Source organism: Taudactylus pleione, unplaced genomic scaffold (assembly GCF_031769625.1).
Source record: "Taudactylus pleione unplaced genomic scaffold, aTauple2 ptg000850l, whole genome shotgun sequence".
In the NCBI taxonomy this organism is placed as follows: Eukaryota; Metazoa; Chordata; class Amphibia; order Anura; family Myobatrachidae; genus Taudactylus; species Taudactylus pleione.
The window spans coordinates 881,064-901,913 of record NW_028285252.1 but is presented as its reverse complement, the minus strand read 5'-3'; the positions used below and the strand labels follow the sequence as shown (position 1 = coordinate 901,913).

General features: G+C 44.8%; 2 protein-coding genes across 3 annotated transcripts in view; one reads left to right on the top strand and one right to left on the bottom strand.

The window, feature by feature from the left end:
• EGFL7 (EGF like domain multiple 7) overlaps window positions 1–13,412 on the top strand; it is a 46,930-nt gene extending 33,518 nt beyond the window's left edge. For both annotated transcript variants that reach the window (XM_088458785.1, XM_088458784.1), the window contains exons 4-10: window positions 2,742–2,864; window positions 3,351–3,463; window positions 5,726–5,821; window positions 6,418–6,600; window positions 8,363–8,427; window positions 9,521–9,680; window positions 11,939–13,412. In XM_088458785.1, the coding sequence (XP_088314911.1) occupies window positions 2,742–2,864; window positions 3,351–3,463; window positions 5,726–5,821; window positions 6,418–6,600; window positions 8,363–8,427; window positions 9,521–9,680; window positions 11,939–11,961 (763 nt within the window). In that variant the 3' untranslated portion in view covers window positions 11,962–13,412. The remainder of the gene's footprint in view (window positions 1–2,741; window positions 2,865–3,350; window positions 3,464–5,725; window positions 5,822–6,417; window positions 6,601–8,362; window positions 8,428–9,520; window positions 9,681–11,938) is intronic.
• AGPAT2 (1-acylglycerol-3-phosphate O-acyltransferase 2) overlaps window positions 13,067–20,850 on the bottom strand; it is a 44,069-nt gene continuing 36,285 nt past the window's right edge. Inside the window, exons 5-7 of the mRNA XM_088458786.1 lie at window positions 20,288–20,383; window positions 16,817–16,889; window positions 13,067–14,931 (exon numbers count right to left, since the gene is read on the bottom strand). Of these exons, the coding sequence (XP_088314912.1) occupies window positions 14,768–14,931; window positions 16,817–16,889; window positions 20,288–20,383 (333 nt within the window). The 3' untranslated portion in view covers window positions 13,067–14,767. The remainder of the gene's footprint in view (window positions 14,932–16,816; window positions 16,890–20,287; window positions 20,384–20,850) is intronic.

Below are 20,850 nucleotides of genomic sequence, written 5' to 3'. Positions count from 1 at the left end.
GTCGCCAATGGCAGCTGATCGGGGCCTCACTGTAAAATTCTACAAATAGACGCATCCTGTCAGTCTGCAAAGCTGGGAAATTGTTTATTAATCTCCCATTAAATCTAGATACAGAGGGGTAAATTCCATCTGGAGTGATGTGACGCAGGACATAACTGCGAGGTCTGGCTGCGCACATTAACATCTGCTACACAAGCTTCGCTAATTCTGTGTACATTCGTGGGACGCAGGGAACAATTAGCGAAGAGGCTTTCATCAGTGCTTGCCTTAGGGCCTTCATCAGACGGGTACAGGAGGGGCAGGGGAAATGGCCCCTGCTTGTCAGGTGTTGTTGGCCAGCAGAACATTAGAGACCACTATCATTGCAACCTCCAAGTTAGAGACCATTTGGACAGACGTAAAACCTAGAACATAACATCTGGAAGCGTTTTCTGGTTTCCAATGAGAAGCTGAGTGCTAGGATAAGATGTAACCCATAGCAACCAATCAGACATTTGCTTTCATTTTTACAATGTGCCAGCAGAAGTCTGATTGGTTGCTACTGGTTACAACACCATCTTCCTGTACACCACTCCTCTTTATGAATGTATATATAAATAATGACATATTCTCATCATAAGGAACAACGTTACTATTGGCCATAATAGAAGCCACTGTCCTGACAGATAATAATCTTTCTGGAATGGAACCTGCAGCGTTTATTCTTCATTTCAGCAAATTGTAATCCTATTATATACATCTCTCTAAAGCACAGGTTCTCAACCTCAGTCCTCAGGGCCCCGAACAGTGCATGTTTTCCAGGTCTCCTCACAGGGGGAAGGATGTACCCCCCCCCCCCCCCCCCCCCTGACTCCGGATACATGGCGCGGTTCATCACGATAAGAGCTGTCCTTTGTGATGCTGCTGGGCACAGGGACTTCCAGGATTTAACACCCAGAAGTGCCTCTGGCGTCCTTTTGCTCATGCGCAGAAGGCCGCCGGCCGCGGGGGCTCATGGGACGGATCCGGTCGGATCTCTCCCAGCCTGGACTGTCCTGATAAGAAGCACATAGGCTGCTATTGGGTAACACCACATGCAGGTGGCGTTACCCATCGGGATGAAGCACCAGAATACATCACATTTTCTGGGGTTTTACAGCATTTTTACCTTTAGTACATCCCGGCCAGAATCACAAGTGGAATAATTAGCTGCACCTGTGGATATTATAAAATGTGTCAGTGAGTAATGAGTACACCTGTGCTCCTGCTGGGTGACCTGCAAAACGTGACCTGTGTGGGGTCCTGAGGACCGAGTTTGAGAATCACTGCTCTAAAGTAACTGGCGCCAGGTGTTTTGGGAGCCGGTTTCCAGGTGGAAGAAGACTTGTGGCAGGAGATGATGATGTTCTTGTGGTAATATCGAGTATTCTGAGGCATCTGTGTACATCCATCCCTGTGGCCTTCCAGCTGCAATTGGACTACAACTCCCAGCCAACCCTGCCAGGCAGGTGTAGCCGGAAAACTCCAGCTGTAGATGAGTCTCCTGAAGAAGTGTCCTGTAATTGCTGGTTAGAGTCCTGGAGAAGGTGCAGCCCGAACAGCTATCTGAGGAGAAAAGTGAAGGTGTTGTCCTGCCCAGCTCCCAGACATCACTCACCAGAGCACAGCTGTCGTCTCTTGTCACTTTCCGCACGCACTCAGTGATGGCGGCCATCTTGTGTGAGCGAATCTTTCATGTATGTGTGTGAAATATTTCACTGACTGCTAGTATTTCTTTTTTTATTTGTTTTACTGACCCGTAATAAACCCGTGGTCACCATTTATTCTGCACAGAAAAACAGACCTATTTGCATTTTTACAATCTTAATTATTTGATAGAATATATCTGAGATGTATAACAAAGTCACTGACTAAATAATCTGTCACATGACGCTAGAAATATTCTCTATAAGGAAAAGTTAGGCCCAGCGTCTTAGGGATGATGAATGCTATGGTAAGAACAATCGGCGGTTTTAGGCTGCACTGGAAGCTCAGTTGTTTTTGTCCACTCTTCCTGTGCAGCCCAATAACCCACTGCCACTGCCTGACTTCCAAACCCCATTGCCTCCAAATACATATATGGGAGTAGTAAAATATAGATTGCTGGCTGTATTAAGTCACTATGGGGGATATTTACTAAAGTGAGAGTTTTTAAAAGTGGAGCTGTTGCCCCAGGGGCGTATCTATAATGGGTGCAGGGTGTGTGGGACACACGGGCCCCTGGGTCCAGGAGGGCCCTACACCGCACACCCTGCACCCATAGTTTTACTTACCTCTCCGGAGTCCCACGTTGGCGCGGGGATCCGGCGCTGTAAAAATGACTGGAAAATGCGCAGTACAGGGAAAATGGCCGCCGCTGCCATTTTTCCGGTGACCTGTGCAATACTCTATAGACTCTAGGCGCACTCTAGTGCCCAGAGTCTATAACTCCGGCGCTGGCCGCACACAGCTCAGTGCGCTGCCGGGCGTCGAACAGAGAGGAAAGGACCCCTGTCTGAGACTGCACACGGGCCCCCTCCTCTCTAGAAACGCCACTGTGTTGCCCATAGCAACCAATCAGATTCTACTTCACATTTAACGAACACCTTCTAGAAGATAGCTAGAGTCTGATTAGTTGCTATGGGCAACATCATTACTTCTACAAACTCTCACTTTAGTAAATATACCACTTGCAAAATGTTCTGGATAGATTTTAATTAATGTCTGTTCGTTTGTGCTTCCAGGCGGCGGATCTGCTCATCCAGCGTGCCAACTGGAGCCGTGTCCGTGACGCAATCCTATATCCAACCGGTATACCATCCGCTGATCACCATGTGCCAGGGCTATAGGATATGTAGCACTTACAGGTCAGCGCAGAAATAGTTCCTGTCAGACTTAGGGGCCATCCAGGCTCCTCACCCGCCAGGGCCGTATTGTTATGGGGGCAGCGTAGCGGTTTTGTGGTAATTTTATTGTCATCTGATCGCCTCCTGTACGTGTAGAGACTATACCATGGTAATAAGACTTGTTACCTTATTTAGAAGCCAATTACAGTCTGATCTCACATTATAGACATAGTCCTGTATATTCTGGGAAGATTTATTTCATCTCTCATTATTTACACACTCTCCCTGGGCAGGTGTCCCAGCATTTTCCTATTATAACATCGCCGGGATAATTAAATGGCAGAACTATTAAGCCGCTCAGCTCTGGGCGCTTTCCGAGATCCTGTTTTAATTATTCCCCCCCCTTCCATTGTGTCCCCATCAGCCATTCATATATACTTCATAACTCACAGTTTACTGACAGGAGATTATTAATATGGTCTTGTTACTTGTATTATTCACATATAGGACAACGTACAAGATTTCCTATAGACAGGTGTCCAGGTTACGGTCATTGCCTATATATACCTGCTGTCCAGGCTGGAGGAAGACAGACACTTACACCCACAGCTGCAACAAAGGTATGGCCGCTGTCTGTCTGTCATAATGGACCATAAATCCGGTATTCTTCGTTATTCTTTACATCAAGTTTAAGCGACCTTTGGTCTTCCAGCTGTACTTACACTACAAGTCCCAGCATTTGCACCATAGGACATATTGTATATACAGCTACAGGAGGTGCTGGCTGTACTCGCACATCCCCCCCCCCATCTGTGCGACTTTGGGGTCTATTTACTAAGCTGTGTTAAGGCACACATCCACTAGAAGACAGGCAAAAGACTGCACGATGATGACATTGTCATGGTGCAGTCATTGCTGGTTCATTATAGGCACAGCACAGACTGACAGTCACTCAGTGCAGGCTCATCAATCATCTGCTAACATGCTCAGTTTGACTGTATCGTCAGATATTCCAACATGTTTGCCCGATGATAGATGTCTAAAACGACCAGCAGGAGCGTGTATCGCAAGTCGTTTCAGACATTTTAGTGAACGATTTGCGAACGATTAATGAACGATAACTATATTGTTCCATTTAATTGTCTAGTGGATGTGTGCCTTTTAGGAGATAAAGTGAATGGTGATATGGTACCAGCCAATCAGCTCCTAACTGCCATGTCTGGTACTTTATCACTGTTCACTTTATCTCCTAACACAGCTTAGTAAATAGTCCCCTTTATCTCTGTGAGCGAGACCAAATATAGAACAAGGCTACACAGCACGTACGTGTTGTGAGTTACTTGGTTATTTCAGGGCCTGGGTGTTACCCGCAGGGACTCACAGAACATAACTCTCACATTTTGAAACCCGGTCATGGACAATTATAGACAGTCACTCGGAAATAGCTGGAAAGTGGCCGGCTGTAAAACGCTTTGATGCTCGTCAGACAGAAGTGGATGATTATAGCGTAGAATCTGCCGTAAAACATATTTCCGTTCCACGGGAACCTGTAATGTCAGGGGCAGAGGGGGGGCTGGGGTTTCCCAGGATGAGTCATCTGAGGAAGGGGGGGGGGGGGGATGTGGGATTTAGTGGTCTCTGGGATATTTAGCACATCTTGTTCTAACGACGCAATGCACAGCGCAACTGGCGCAGACTAGAATTGCCGTTCTGTGTTCCTAAATAATCTGTATGGATTTGTGGATTTCTTTAATCATACACAGGGTCAGTAATTATCACTACTGCTTCCACAGACAGAAATCCTCAAAACAAGACCTGTTGGGGGTACGTGAGGACTGGAGTTGAGAACCACTGGAGCAGAGGGATGATTAACTGATCTATGGTGCAAGAGGTTGTCTATCCCCTAGAGCAGAGGTTCCCAAACTTGGTCCTCAAGGCACCGTAACTGTCCAGGTTTTAAGGATATCCATGTTTGAGCACAGATGGTAAAATCAAAAGACTGAGGTACTAATTGATTCACCTGTGCCCAAGCATGGTTATCCTTAAAACCTGGACCGTTAGAGTGCCTTGAGGACAGAGTTTGGGAACTTCTGCCCTAGAGTAGTGGTTCCCAAACTCGGTACTCAAGGCACCCTACCAGTCCAGGTTTGCAGGATATCCATGGGCAAGCGCAGATGGTTAAATCAAAATTAAATTAAACTTAACTATACTAATTAAATCACCTGTGCTCAAGTATGGGTAACCTTACAACCTGGATTGTTAAGGCACCTTGAGGACGGTGTTTGTGAACCATTGCGCTACAGGGTGTGCTGTATCATCCTGTAACTGTCTATACCCTCGACCAGTTTATTGGGAATGTTACAGACGGTAAGGTATTACCGTAATTGTTATGGCCGTACATCGTACGAAAGTTATTCCTGCAAAAATGACAGCATAATTGTATAAAATCCAATGTACAAGTCTTTTTATCATTACGCTTATCATGCCGATACCAAATAAATTATTAAGAAAATATCAACAGGCCAGATGAACAATAGTCACGTAATGGCGGTTTCCACTATTCACCTCACAAAATGGCTGCCTATGCTGTCTGCAGCGGACAAGGACCCTTTCATCTGGCCCCAGTAAAAAGAGCATCTTAAATCCCCAGTACGTGTTCTATGCACCATGGTGTCTGACAGCAGCAGATCTCATTACACGCTTTATCTCCCCTTTCTTACTGACGGGTGTCAGAGGAATGACGGTCGTGTTGACAGAGTGAGAAATAGTAGCATGACCCCATGTTAGTACAACCGAGGGATGTGAGCTCTACAGATGTTTCTAATAGGCATTACAGGGGCTGAAAGCTCATCTCGGCTTTCCCATTATATTTTTTTTTGCAGTGTCATGCCAATTACCCTGTCAGAATGGAGGGACATGTATCAGTGTGAACAAGTGCGAATGCCCAGCAGGGTGGACGGGAGAGCGCTGCCAGACAGGTACAGTAGAACACACACGTTCTGGTGCACAATAAACTACTCCTTATGTGAAAGCTATTATGCAGTATTCCTAACAAGGCCAACCCCTGTGTACGTGATCATCTTATGCCGTTATGGGGCGCACACAGCCAACAATCCCTATTAATATTCCCTCAGGATATTTCACATGTCTGTTGGGATGGCTGGAAAATCCGATCTGATCGCAGTCATGGTCTCTCAGATGTGGACACAGAAATATGCAGCTAAATCTGCCACCGATCTAGTTCATTGGCCTTGGGGCAAAGCTGCCAGGTCTGCCAATGTTTGGGCACCAGTGAGCTCTTACACATTAAGCGTATTGGTCATTTATAAAAAAGTGCTGGCAGCCATTTTGAAAACGGAACCAATATTCCACTGTGCACTATAGAAGTTACTGAAGGCATGCCGTGCATGTGGCGCAAAGTGACGCCTCTGCGATTTCGCTAGTTTCTAGTGAATTGGCCGCGACCATATGAATATTTTGTCATCCACCAAAATGGCCGCCTTCAGTGCATTTAAGCAACACTTTGATTTTAATGCATTTAGTGTGAAAGGAATAATGTAATATCTGCTTTTAGATGTGGATGAGTGTAAGACTGGGAGCCATCAGTGCGCACAAATCTGTAAGAACTCTGCAGGAAGCTACCATTGTGCGTGCCGGGATGGATTTGATCTTTCCGAAAATGAGAAGTCCTGTCACAGAGTGGAAAAACCACCAGCCACCCAGCCACCATCCATACAACCAGCTGTGAATGGAACAGGTTAGTCTAGCACAGCTGCAGCCTCATGTACGGCCATTTACTAGAGGAGGCAGCCATTTTGTGCCTCAGTGATGTCGATAGGTTGTATTCTATAAATGTCTGCCTACAGTGTGACAAGGTAAAATGTTATTTAAACAAAGTTTATCTATGTCGTGAAGCCAGTTTAGATTATTTGTATCTGTTCTGAAGCCTCATATTATTGTCTTTTAATTGGTTTTAGTCACCGACTATACATCTTACTGGCAGTCGCCCGTCTGCAAGCTTATGCAAATGCCGCTACAAACGCCTTCCGTGGTGTACATACATGCAGCCGAATGTGCAAGGACTGAGATGCCCACTTGTAGCGCCCGTAAACGCTGTAATACCAATTGGTGCTTCCTTAAACGCCACTTTTCCGCCACCTTTCTGATACCATCTTAATCAATCGCATGTAACGCATGCCCCGTAGGGGTTTTCAGAACTTTTGAAAATAATAATCACTCAACTACAAGAACATCGGTCTTGCGTGCGGATAGCGAGCATCTCAGAATCACGCCCTTAGTCGGTGTCTAAATCCATTTAGAGCTAACCTCAGTCACAGTGCCACTAGTGGCGGAGAGAGGAACTACACACCATACGGAAGAGACGCAGCATGGCTTTCTAATAATAATAATTTAGTGTATTTAAATGTTTATATATAATGTAAGACATTTATATTTATGCTGAAATATACAGATTTGTTTTCTTGTCCTGTTCGGTCCGTGTATAGATTTATATTAAGGACACAATCACTGCTCCTATATTTCAGTCCAAATCTGCTTATAACTCGTTATTAATGAATTATCTATAGAACTAGGGAAAGAGGAGTTTTCTGTGTCACCAGACTGTGCCAGGTAGCTTGAAGATGATGGTGGTTGTAGTACAGCCACAGTTGGAGTGTTGTGTGTTGCCAACTCCTGATTCCTGGCACCTGGGCTCCATTTGCAGTTCCATATTTACTGCGCACAATCGCCTGCCTTTCATCGCTATCCCGCCGGAGACCTCCGCAGAATAAGACCAGTGACCTGAGAGGTTGGTGGCCGGTCATTATTACTTTTGGTACGCGCTGTGACACATCAAACTCGTACCGTGAGTAATAATGCGCGGCTGCCAACGCTACCAGCAAAGACGCCATATTGGGTTGGCATACTTCATACCGGATGTATCTGCTTCTTATTGACCTGATTTTATGGATTATAATGTAAAAATCATGTATCTCTTACAGCCAAGGGTACTATAGTATCTATATAGTATATAGATTTAAGTCACCATGAGAGAAGGGCTTCAGTGCTACAGTAGAAGCCATTTTGAGGGCTTTAGTGATGTTCCTGAGGGTACAGCCCATGGACAGAGATTGTATCAACTCACAAAATGGCGGCGTAGGCCTCAATGAGGCTGTACTCTGAAAAACTGCATCTAGGCTTTGAAAGTTTCTAACAAGCTCCGAGCTGTAGGTAATTAGGACGCTTTCTTCATTAATTTTTATAAGGTGCTTTGGCCTAGGTCTGTATTTCATATAATCCAGACGTCCAAATACGACCTCTGGTTCCTGTCTGCTGTCTCTGGATGCAGCTGTAAATCGCCAGGCGGTAGCTGATCAGAGCACGGCTGTCAGCTCAGAGGCCGAGGAGCTTCCGCGCACTCTGGGGAACAACGGTTTGCGTTTCTGTTCTGTAAAGGGTCTAGGACTGACTGTGCCCATTTCCAGCTGTATACATGCTGATTGCTGCCTCCTGTACTGCAGGGGTCCCGGACGCTGTCCAGCAAGAAATGCAAGAACTGAGGAACAAGATCAATGCTATAGAGCAGGTAAGCCCCGAGGTCGCACCTGGGGATGGGGGGGGGCATACTCCGAATAAGCGACCGCTGCCCTGTGCACTGCAAGAATACAGCAAAATTATTATTATTAAAAGAAAATTCATTATATTTATGTCAGTGGAATTTCCTGTTCATTGTAAATTAGAGAGCTGCTCTGCTTTCCGGGACACTTTCTACATTGCACCAAGGCTCCTGCTAAATTTAGCACTCTAGAAATGAGAGGGTTAATAGTTTAGAGCAACACAAAGAAGAGCTGCATTGAGAATCTGCTGTATGGTGCAACCCTGTTAATTTCTCCTAGGATGTTCAATCATTGGAGTCGATAGTACTGCACCAGAAACCAACTTTCAACAGTTGTGAACAACAAATTAATTGCTTTCTGTTATTAAAAATAATATAGTTAATGATTACTTCTTATATTGTTAGTCAGGATATGGTGTGCTCAGTCCGTAAAATCATGACTTCATACCGCCACCTACAGACCAATAGAGTGTACTGCACCATCTTGAAATTGCATCCAGATGCTTATGATTTTTTATAATAACTTTCTTGTATCTTTATGTCCATTATCATAAGTTCCATGAGCACGTAGTCACAGGCAGACGGATCAGATGCACATACTTGGCTGTTAAGCTAGCTACAGATTCTTTTAATGGGGACGAGGAACGGGATGATATTTCGGAAAATGTAAAGCCCCAATATTTGAGCTACACATGATGCGATTTTTCCATAGAAGCTAGCAATTTGCATATGTCCACCCCCAAAAGGTGACGAGATAGTGACAGGAGAACATAGGAAAAATGAGCAGATTATTGAAATTGCGCACACACTGCTCGATATCGGGAATGTGAGGCCGAGATTTTCCTTCTTGACTGACAGATCAGATAATCAACAGAATGCATTTGTGGATATTTTCTAACCGTTTTATCGGTGAAACGATCGTTCATACACACTATACGATAAGTCAGGCCGATCACCCGATTATTCGCAAATTGGCGCAATAATTCTATAGTGTGTACGTAGCTTTACACATGGAAACAGCGTTCGTATTCCCTCACTGCCTCCCTGTGTTTTCTCCATGCAGAAACTGCAGCTGGTTTTGGCTCCATTTTACAGTTTATCGACTGCGCCCCCTGAGGACGGTTTGGAGCCCATCGCGTTACTGACTCACTCCTTCCAGCAGCTGGACCGGATAGACTCACTCAGCGAGCAGATCTCTTTCCTGGAGGAGAGGCTGGAGACATGTAGGTACCACAAGTGAGGTCCACGCCATGGATGGCGCTATGATAGCTGGAACAAGGGGGCATTAGACTAAGCAGGCCTGTGAGATAGATCTGTTTGGTGGCGGTCAGAGAGCATTGCCTCCCACCATCAGAGGCCTACAAATTGGGACAGTCCGTGGAAGGCCGGTGTGGCTACAGCATTATGGTGGCCACATCCCACGTGCGTACCAGGCCACCCCCTTCCCACAAAACACCACTTAATTGCTGCACACGCCAGTGGCATGTTCTAACAACGGTGCATTGGGATTAGGGGGGAGAGGTTTCAAACCTACTACGAGGACAAGCATAGCAACCAATCAGCTACTTGCTGTCAATTATCTATCACATTCTATAAAATGACAGCTAGAAACTGATTGGTTGCTAAGGAGAACTTTTCCACATTTCTACTTTATATTTGATACATCTCCCCCATACAGTAGTACCCAGCCTCCTGATTCTAGGGACAAAGGTGTCTGCAGGAGAGACAGATCCTTTACATGGGGGCGATTAGGATCTGTGATAGAACAGGCAAAGAGCAAACTGAAATAAATGCCCATACAGTATGCAAGACTGGGAGTACCACCCTCTCACACATTTACCCCCCTCATGTACTTAGATTTGCTGGGTATAAATGATAGCACATACGTACATGTTGCATTACATTAGTTTGGATGTACTTTAGGCCAGAGTGAGCAAGGCAAAGCTGGGATTTGTAGTCCCACACTGGCTCGAAAGTCACGTGTAGCCTAAGTTAGCTGTAAGCATTAGAACCAGCCCCGGTAGGATGAACCATGTCCCCCACCTCCTGCCAGGCGGATGGCGTAAAAGTCACCTTAGTCCATTTGTACCTTATTCTGGCTTTCTCATCACTGTCCCTCAATTAGGAGTCTAATTACTTAGCCAATACCCAAAATGTTCTATTAATAGTTAAGACATCGTGACCGTATCCCGGTGTGGTGATCAGCCAGATGGGAGTATATAATAACTGTAACTTACTATATTGGCCATTACAGGACTGTATACTTGCATAGTAATTTGGATACATGTCATACAATAACCAATATTCAGCACTGACTGCCCGTGGCAGGGTGTTCCTGCCCGCTGCACGTTACCATCCGCATTATTCCTGCACATTATGAGACGCGCCAGGTTTCATGGACTGTTAGGCATCCGTCCAATAATCAGAAATCACAATCTGTCCTTCATCTTAATCCAAATCCGGTCACGGCTAATGACGCACCTGCCTGTCGCCGGCTGTAAGAATATAACGCTGCGGGCAGTATGTGTTTAACTGTCCCATTAGTTGTGGCAATTACTGAATATTTCCCCAATGATGATAACCAAGGGGCGAATAGAAGTATGGGAATATATTGCATTTACAATCTACTTTAGCCCTCCTGGGAGAAATGTACATCGGGCTGAGCACAAGCTTACTGGTAATTACACTGGAGCAGCAGTAATCTGCTTTACAGGAGCGGAGGAAAGAGAAGTGGTAACCCGGGGTAATGAACTATACAAATGACATTATTGTACATGAATACACTCATATCAATGTCTGTATATTCATTACTTAGTATTTACACTAACATCAATCACTCCAGAGTCCCAGCCCCCCTCCCCTATAAAGAAGCCCACTTCTACCTTTATGTGGCGACCAGTAGGGTAACCTTCTAAATCATAGGGGGAGATATATCAAAGCTTGGCACGAGATAATATGGAGAGATAAGTACCAACCATCAGCTCCTGTCATTTTTCTATAACATGACTGTTAGGAGCTGATTGGTTGGTACTTTATCACTCTCCAAGCTTTGATGCATCTCCCCCATAGTATCCTTCCCAGGATGGAGACAGGGATTGTGATGTTGTGTATCACTATCGCTGTACCCCCTCCTACGCGGCTATCAGTAAACCCCCCTGGCAGTCCAGTATAAGTGCTTGGAATACAATAAGGGGGAATCTATACATGGAACAACAGGTAATACAGGTGCGAGTGCTATTACCTGTCCGACAGAAGCTCTCAAGGTACACGCCCACTTCCAGGAACCGTAGTTAGGAAGCTGGCGGTCGAAATGTCAACCGCTGGCTTCCCGACTGTGAAATCCCGGCATGGGACTAATGATAGGCGTCTAAATACATTGGTATTTTATCCGCCAGGCTTAGGTTCGGCAATGATTCATACAGATTTCGATATCACCACCTGTAAGTTATGAATCACGTTACATGTGGCTTTTGTATTCCAGGCTCCTGCAAGAATGAGGTGTGAGGTGTCTGGGCACAGCACAGACCTGGAGGAGAAGAGCTGTATAACACAGGGTGACCGGTCATTATTCTGTACCTCAATACACGCCAAGGGCACCATTCTCCTGTACGTGTTCACGTGTGCAGGGAGACAACGCTGACATGTAATTTAAACATTTCTTGTACATAGTGTAGAATACATTTCAGTTCCAGACGTATTTCCTTAAATGCTTGTTTCTGCAGACAATATGGGAGACCTACATTGAATACGACAGAAGTTAATGCGCCAGGCACCAGGGAGATTACGTGTGACCTGGCTGAGCAAACTTCACGCACACATGTGACGCCACTTGTACCGGGGGTGGCCGCACATAATGGTGCGTATTAATAAAATAATGGTGATAATAATAATAATACTATGCAGCTAGTTATACCGATGAGCATGGGGCTATGGTGCTGGCACTATAGTCACCGACCGCTCAGTTAGTAGAAGGTATCATTTATCCTATCCGGCGAATGCGCTGCCAGCGGTCCCTGACACCAGTTAATTTAATCTCCTCTTTATTTTAGGAGTCATAAGAATGATTTTGTTCCCGTAAGGTTGCTGCAGATTGGCGCAGTCTATCCCATCTTGCCTGCTTCCTATATGCTAGGCGCAAAAGACGCGTCACCAAACAGGCGTATATCTTGCGGACATGCTGGTCTGCATGGGGCGTATATTGCCTACATGGCATCACCCCGTTAGAGCCCACTGCCAACTCTTCGGTCTTCAGTGTAGGTGCGATCAGAATGCGAATAGCCTGGCATTGCCAGTGTCCATTTGTGGAGAACGCAAAGTGCACTTTTATGCAAGATAAACTGATTAAACAAAAATGGCTTCACCTCTGCACAGCCCCTCTGGGATGACGTGCTCGTACCCCACTGGCGCTAACTATATACATGTTACTAGCACGTATGTAACGCCAGACTACACGCCATTTTATTTAGTGACGCCTCACCCACCGCTGCGGTTACTAGCGTACAGTTTGTAATCCGGTTCTCAGTACATATGCTCTATCTCATGCATTTATTACTGGTGAATACAGAGGCCGACAAGAAATGACGGAACAAAATTATTGCCTTCTAATTGCAAAGTTTGATCATTTTTATTTTACACAACATTAAACAAAATAAAAGAAATTTTTTACTCATTTAATGAGAACACAGCAAATATTTCATCTGTTTAATCAGACGATGAAACGTCACTTTGTGCCGTTTGCCAGGATTACAGAGGATCAAACACTTTTGTCAGTATCTTTGTTTCAAAATGTGAAGACTGTATATATATATTTACATGGTACAATAACGGTTTTGTAGAAGAAGGAAAAAAAATGTATTTTGTGTTATATTTGTTAAAAAGTTGCATTTTGTGTTTTTTTTTCATAATAAAAGAAAAAAAAAAACCCCACACACAACCTGATAAGTGCTTGTTGTGCGATTACTGTCCCACCTTAAATGGTTGTGTTATAACCAGAAGTCTGGTGACCATCATCTAACTACCGGTGACATTTGGAACTATAAGTCCCAGCAGCCCACGCCAGCCAGTAATGATGATCCACAAATAAAAACCCCATATTGGCTTCACAGCCTCCATTGTCCAACTTCATATATCTTTAAAATGACTGTATTACATACGCCCACCTCAGAAGCTCAGTAAGTGGGGTCATTCTCACCGGTCACCAGTGTTATTGTCTATGTCCATGAACCATCTCCTCCTTGTGTTATAAAGATGTGATGGGAGTACCACCTGACTTACTAACCAGCTAAAGGGAATTGCGTGGACGGTATAAAGTAATACAGTACACAACGCTTGGCTTGTTTTTAATGAAGGCACTTAGTTTTGCATACACATTATACATACTGCCCTCTCATCTGCCTTAGACATTGCAATGCCGCTGTGGACTGCCATCCAAAACCCGTCTGGTCCATTGGATTATACGTCCGATCCCAGACTCCTCTTCCCGGCATTGAACGTGGGAGAATTGTTATTACACAGACAGAGGAACAATGGTAACGGTTAAACTTGGAATGTTCTAATAACACTTTGGCATAAATGAACTTATAAAAATTAACTTTTCAATAAACCTATATATAAAATATATATATTAATAAACAGAAAACTTAGCAAACTCACAGTGACGTCCATTGTCTGCTGTTAAAAATAGATTAACTCTAATAGTCCAAAAAATATGAATTACGGGATGCTTGAGATTACACCTCCCCAAATAATACCTATACAGTATTTTATACTGTAATCAGAAAGCAATAAATTACTGAAGCACAGACTGAACCGCGCAGAAGTCGCAGCGCTCGTTCGAATACAATGAAATACGCACAAGGTGGTGACATTAGAGGAACGACGAAGGAGAACTGACACCTGGTCTGTCCTCGGTGTTCCTAAAGGGCTGAATAGCTGAAGATTGGTCTAGAACATAGGGTCAGGCAGACGACAGAGGAGGTCTTTGGCTTAGCCGATAGCGCCTGGGTAACCGGGGCTTTCAGTGAAGAAAGACTGACGATTTGTACAATTTAAAGTCACATATTATGGAATCCAAAGAAATAAAAATTGGGACTTTACATGACGCAAGTAGTGATGCCTTGTCCCAAGTCCCTCCAGTATAAACATATAAGCAGCTTGGAAAATCTTTGGTACCTCGTGAGACGATAGTAGGAGGTTGTACGTGTTATGTATGGCTTGCAGTGCGCTGCCCGATACGGGTGGGTCTCATTCGCAGTGCTGTATGCGGCACGGTTAGGCCTCATTCACAGGGCTGTGTCCAGCACTGGTGGGTCTATTTACGGGCAGTGCTCTGTTTGCTGGGGTTGTACGGCTTATTGGATAGTCTGAAGAAGACCTGCCGCATGTTACTGTAGCATCTTTCTGTCAGCTCAGAAATATCTTCTTCTTTTAGCCCCGAAATGTCTATTTTTGGAAGGATTTCGACTTTTATGGTTCCTGTAAAATATAAAGGAAATGGGGGTCAGTACCACATCTGACAGATAAAGTCCGGCAGCTCCTCGGCAGGAGCACAGTATGCGGCCATGATGGAAAATGGCTGCTCCCCAGCTGACTGGATTAGTAGGATGTTATCAATATGGTTATAATTAAAGATGGGGTCAGACTACTATTAATTGTCTGCAGGATTTTCATTAGGAAAAGCCCCGTCAGAGATCAGGACCAGTATTCCTATGATGTATGGACTGAGCAGGACCAAGCAATATTATATATGGGGAACATTCTTGGCTCCATATATTTTGGGTAGGAGGCACAGGCTGGTGACTCTGGGAGTTGGCACAGGCTGGTGACTCTGGGAGTTGGCACAGGCTGGTGACTCTGGGAGTTGGCATAGAGAGAGAGCAGTAGCTGAAGGACAGCCTCGTGCCTCGGCAGCTTCAGTGGGTAGATTACATGACAGACTGGTATCAATATAAAACCAAACACAATAAAACCAGGTGCTAATGGTATTTTGCTGCTTCTTACAGAGGGATTACCAGAGACCCCCAAACATCAATGCACAAATACAAAGAAGACAAAAAGCGCCGTCTTATCAGACTAAGGGGTCTATTTACTAAGCAGTGTTAGGAGACAGAGTGAAAAGTGATAAGAAAGTGATAAGGTACCAGCCAATCAGCTCCCAACTGTCATCTCACAGGCTGTGTTTGAAAAATGACAGTTGGGAGCTTATTGGCTGGCACCTTATCACTTTCTTATCACTTTTCACTCTAACTTGTCTCCTAACACTGCTTAGTAAATAGACCCCTAAACATGTAATACACATATAAAACATATACACATAATGTGACCTAAATGTTTGGTCTGACAGACAGCACGTCTCTTTTGTGTATTGGTACCAATAAAGCTTGTACAGGGACTTCCTGATTCATCTATATGGCTGGCAGAGGGGAACACAGCCTCACACCTCTATGGCCGGCACAGGGGGGCACAGCCTCACACCTCTATGGCCGGCACAGGGGGGCACAGCCTCACACCTCTATGGCCGGAACGGCCTCACACCTCTATGGCCGGCACAGGGGGGGCACGGCCTCACACCTCTATGGCCAGCACAGGGGGGGGCACGGCCTCACACCTCTACGGCTGGCACAGGGGGGGCACGGCCTCACACCTCTACGGCCGCCACAGGGGGGGCACGGCCGCACACCTCTACGGCCGCCACAGGGGGGCACAGTCCAACACAGCCTGACACCTGTAAGAAAAATGGAACACAGCCTGGCATGCACGCCTATTGCTATAAAAAGGGGCAAGCAATACCTATCTCACTTGGTATGGTGAGGGGCAGCCTGGTACCTCTATGCCTATATACCTGGATCAGGTTGTGACAAGAGCCTTTTGTAGAATGAACTTAAAATCCTGTATTTTTACACAATATACAGTAAGTACTAAACACGTTCTGTGCACAGCTAAATGAGGAGTATACATTTTCCTCAAACAGTTCAGAAAGAGGAAGAATTTATCTACTGTTCTCTATAACTATAGTTTCATCACGTAGGTCAGAACTAATGAAAATAAGACAAAGCCTCAGTCTCACCAGCAGGTGGCAGTCACCACCCTGACCAAGTCCCAGAGACTGCACCATCCACAGCAGCACAATAGCAACCTCCCATATCTGCTCCAATCTGCAGAACAAATCTCTGCAAGTCCCTCCAGCAGATTGAGGAGCTGTCACATCCCACGGGCAGTGCTGCGTAAAGCCGATAATCCCCCCCATCCACTATAAGCCAGAGAGCTAGGAAGCAGATGCCACCCACAAAACAGGCTTAGGCTCTGATGGCTAAATACAGCCTCCCACTATCTCATATGCTCCCTCCATCTCCAGCATTACCTCCTGTAAACAGCTGCTTCTCTCTGTCATAGAAGCTGGTGAATGAGGAATACACCACGGGGATGATGGGAACCTGTAATCAGGAAAAGAGACAGCTTGTTACAATGTTACATACTACAAACACTTCAAGGGACAGGAATATGAAACATTGATTTTGCTGAATTGTGCCCTGTATAGGACAATGTATATAATAGACACAGACTTATTTATTTATTTTAGTTATTTATTACCAGTTATAGCGCACACATATTCCGCAGCGCTTTACAGAGAATAGTTGGCCATTCACATCAGTCCCTGCCCCCAGTGGAGCTTACACTCTATGATCCCTATCACATGCACATACACACTACGGTTAATTTTTGTTGGGAGCCAATTAACCAACCAGTATATTTTTGGAGAGTGGGAGGAAACCGGATTACCCAGAGGAAACCCAGGCAGGCACAGGGAGAATATACAAACTCCACACAGTTAGGGCTGTGGTGGGAATTGAACCCACGACCTCAGTGCTGTGAGGCAGTAACGCTAACCATTACACCATCTGAGCTGACTTAGGTTTTGTGTGTGTTATTTAGGGATCAGCTATTTACTTGTTCTCATCATATTTTTTGCTCTTTATGGATAAGGCCACACCCCTCCAATATCTTATCCCTCCTCCAATGACATTGCTCCTATTCCTTTCCACTAGGCCACACCCCTCCAATATCTTATCCCTCCTCCAATGACATTGCTCCTATTCCTTTCCACTAGGCCACACCCCTCCAATATCTTATCCCTCCTCCAATGACATTGCTCCTATTCCTTTCCACTAGGCCACACCCCTAAAATATCTTATCCCTCCTCCAATGACATTGCACCTATTCCTTTCCCCTAGGCCACACCCCTCCAATATCTTATCCCTCCTCCAATGACATTGCACCTATTCCTTTCCCCTAGGCCACACCCCTCCAATATCTTATCCCTCCTCCAATGACATTGCTCCTATTCCTTTCCCCTAGGCCACACCCCTCCAATATCTTATCCCTCCTCCAATGACATTGCTCCTATTCCTTTCCCCTATGCCTCACCCACCCAATATCTTATCCCTCCTCCAATGACATTGCACCTATTCCTTTCCCCTAGGCCACACCCCTCCAATATCTTATCCCTCCTCCAATGACATTGCACCTATTCCTTTCCACCAGGCTACACCCACCCAGTATCATACCCTACTCATTATTTTGCACTAGGCCACACCCACCCTGTATAATCACACCTAGTCCTTTGTTTGTGTATAGAGCACATTCAGTAGACGCGGCATGGAGTGAGGTCGGTTCCATGTCCTGACAGCACCGCTATTTTGTCTCCACTGTAGTATCTGGCCACCAATAGTAGAGATTTGTACCCTCGCGGACTCGCTACGCTTCAGGCACGGTGGCTCACTTTGCTCGCCACAGTTTACTATTCCCACGTGCATAGTAACTGATGAGGTCAGGGTACATCTACTGAAAAGGATCTATCCGCAACCCTATTCCTTTCCACTATGCCACACCCACCAGTGTCATACCCTCCACCTAATCACATCATCCCTATTGCTTTCAGTTAGACCACACCCACCAGTGTCATACCCCCACCCAATGACTTCACACATTCCTTTCCACTAGGCCACACCCACCAGTGTCATACCCCCCACCCAATCACATCATCCCTATTCCTTTTCACAAGGCCACGCCCATCCAGTATCATACCCCCACCCAATGACTTCACACATTCCTTTCCACTAGGCCACACCCAAAAGCTATGTACTGAGGGAGGATATCACACTTTAATTTAAGTGACAATAGAAGTTAGAGCTCAGGTAACAAAACAAAGCATTATGGGTGTGCATTTATCCCCCTATTCGTGATATGGTGTAATGCTGTTAGTCTGACATGTATTTATCCCCCTATTAGTGATATGGTGTAATGCTGTTAGTCTGACATGTATTTATCCCCCTATTAGTGATATGGTGTAATGCTGTTAGTCTAACATGCATTTATCCCCCTATTCGTGATATGGTGTAATGCTGTTAGTCTGACATGTATTTATCCCCTTATTAGTGATATGGTGTAATGCTCTAAGTCTGACATGTATTTATCCCCCTATTAGTGATATGGTGTAATGCCATTAGTCTGACATGTATTTATCCCCCTATTCGTGATACGGAGTAATGCCGTTAGTCTGACATGCATTTATCCCCCTATTAGTGATATGGTGTAATGCCGTTAGTCTGACATGCATTTATCCCCTTATTAGTGATATGGTGTAATGCCGTTAGTCTGACATGTATTTATCCCCCTATTCATGATATGGTGTAATGCTGTTAGTCTGACATGTATTTATCCCCCTATTAGTGATATGGTGTAATGCTGTTAGTCTGACATGTATTTATCCCCCTATTAGTGATATGGTGTAATGCTGTTAGTCTAACATGCATTTATCCCCCTATTCGTGATATGGTGTAATGCTGTTAGTCTGACATGTATTTATCCCCTTATTAGTGATATGGTGTAATGCTCTAAGTCTGACATGTATTTATCCCCCTATTAGTGATATGGTGTAATGCCATTAGTCTGACATGTATTTATCCCCCTATTCGTGATACGGAGTAATGCCGTTAGTCTGACATGCATTTATCCCCCTATTAGTGATATGGTGTAATGCCGTTAGTCTGACATGCATTTATCCCCTTATTAGTGATATGGTGTAATGCCGTTAGTCTGACATGTATTTATCCCCCTATTCGTGATATGGTGTAATGCCGTTAGTCTGACATGTATTTATCCCCCTATTAGTGATATGGTGTAATGCTGTTAGTCTGACATGTATTTATCCCCCTATTCGTGATATGGTGTAATGCCGTTAGTCTGACATGTATTTATCCCCCTATTAGTGATATGGTGTAATGCTGTTAGTCTGACATGTATTTATCCCCCTATTCGTGATATGGTGTAATGCTGTTAGTCTGACATGCATTTATCCCCCTATACGTGATACGGTGTAATGCCGTTATCCCCCTATACGTGATACGGTGTAATGCCGTTATCCTCCTATACGTGATACGGTGTAATGCCGTTATCCTCCTATACGTGATACGGTGTAATGCCGTTATCCTCCTATACGTGATATGGTGTAATGCTGTTATCCCCCTATACGTGATATGGTGTAATGCCGTTATCCCCCTATACGTGATATGGTGTAATGCCGTTATCCCCCTATACGTGATATGGTGTAATGCCGTTATCCCCCTATACGTGATATGGTGTAATGCCGTTATCCCCCTATACGTGATATGGTGTAATGCCGTTATCCCCCTATACGTGATATGGTGTAATGCCGTTATCCCCCTATACGTGATATGGTGTAATGCCGTTATCCCCCTATACGTGATATGGTGTAATGCCGTTATCCCCCTATACGTGATATGGTGTAATGCCGTTAGTCTGCGTTTCATACCTTTGCCTGCAGAGCGAGATGGAAGGCCCCCTTCTTGAATGGAAGAAAGTCGCCGCTGTTGTTTCGCGTACCTTCCGGATACATCCAAACCTTTAACTACAGAGAAAGTCCGGTGTCATCGCCACAGACCAGTAATTACACAGAAACAAACCGTTCTTCCCATAATAATGTTAGAAAATGAGCATTTCCTAGAGCCGCCCAATGCCCCAGAATCTACTTCTGCAAAGTTAATATAGGATTCCCGTCGCTATATTTACTAAAGTGCAGATGTTGCCCATAGCAACCAATCAAATTCTAGCTATTATCTTCTAGAAGAAGATAGATAAATGATAAGTAATTATCTGATTGGTTACTATGGGCAACAGCTCCACTTCTAATAACTCTCTTTAGTAACTACACCGCCCTGAGCCAGTTCTCATGTAAGAGTTGTAAAACGTTTGGGCTGTTTCTCTATGACAGAGGTTTCTTTCTCCTGAATTTGTTAGTAAATGATCAGACGCTAAACAGGCAGAAATATAGTACATACAACTGAACAAATGACTCCGCTATGTGACACAGAAAAA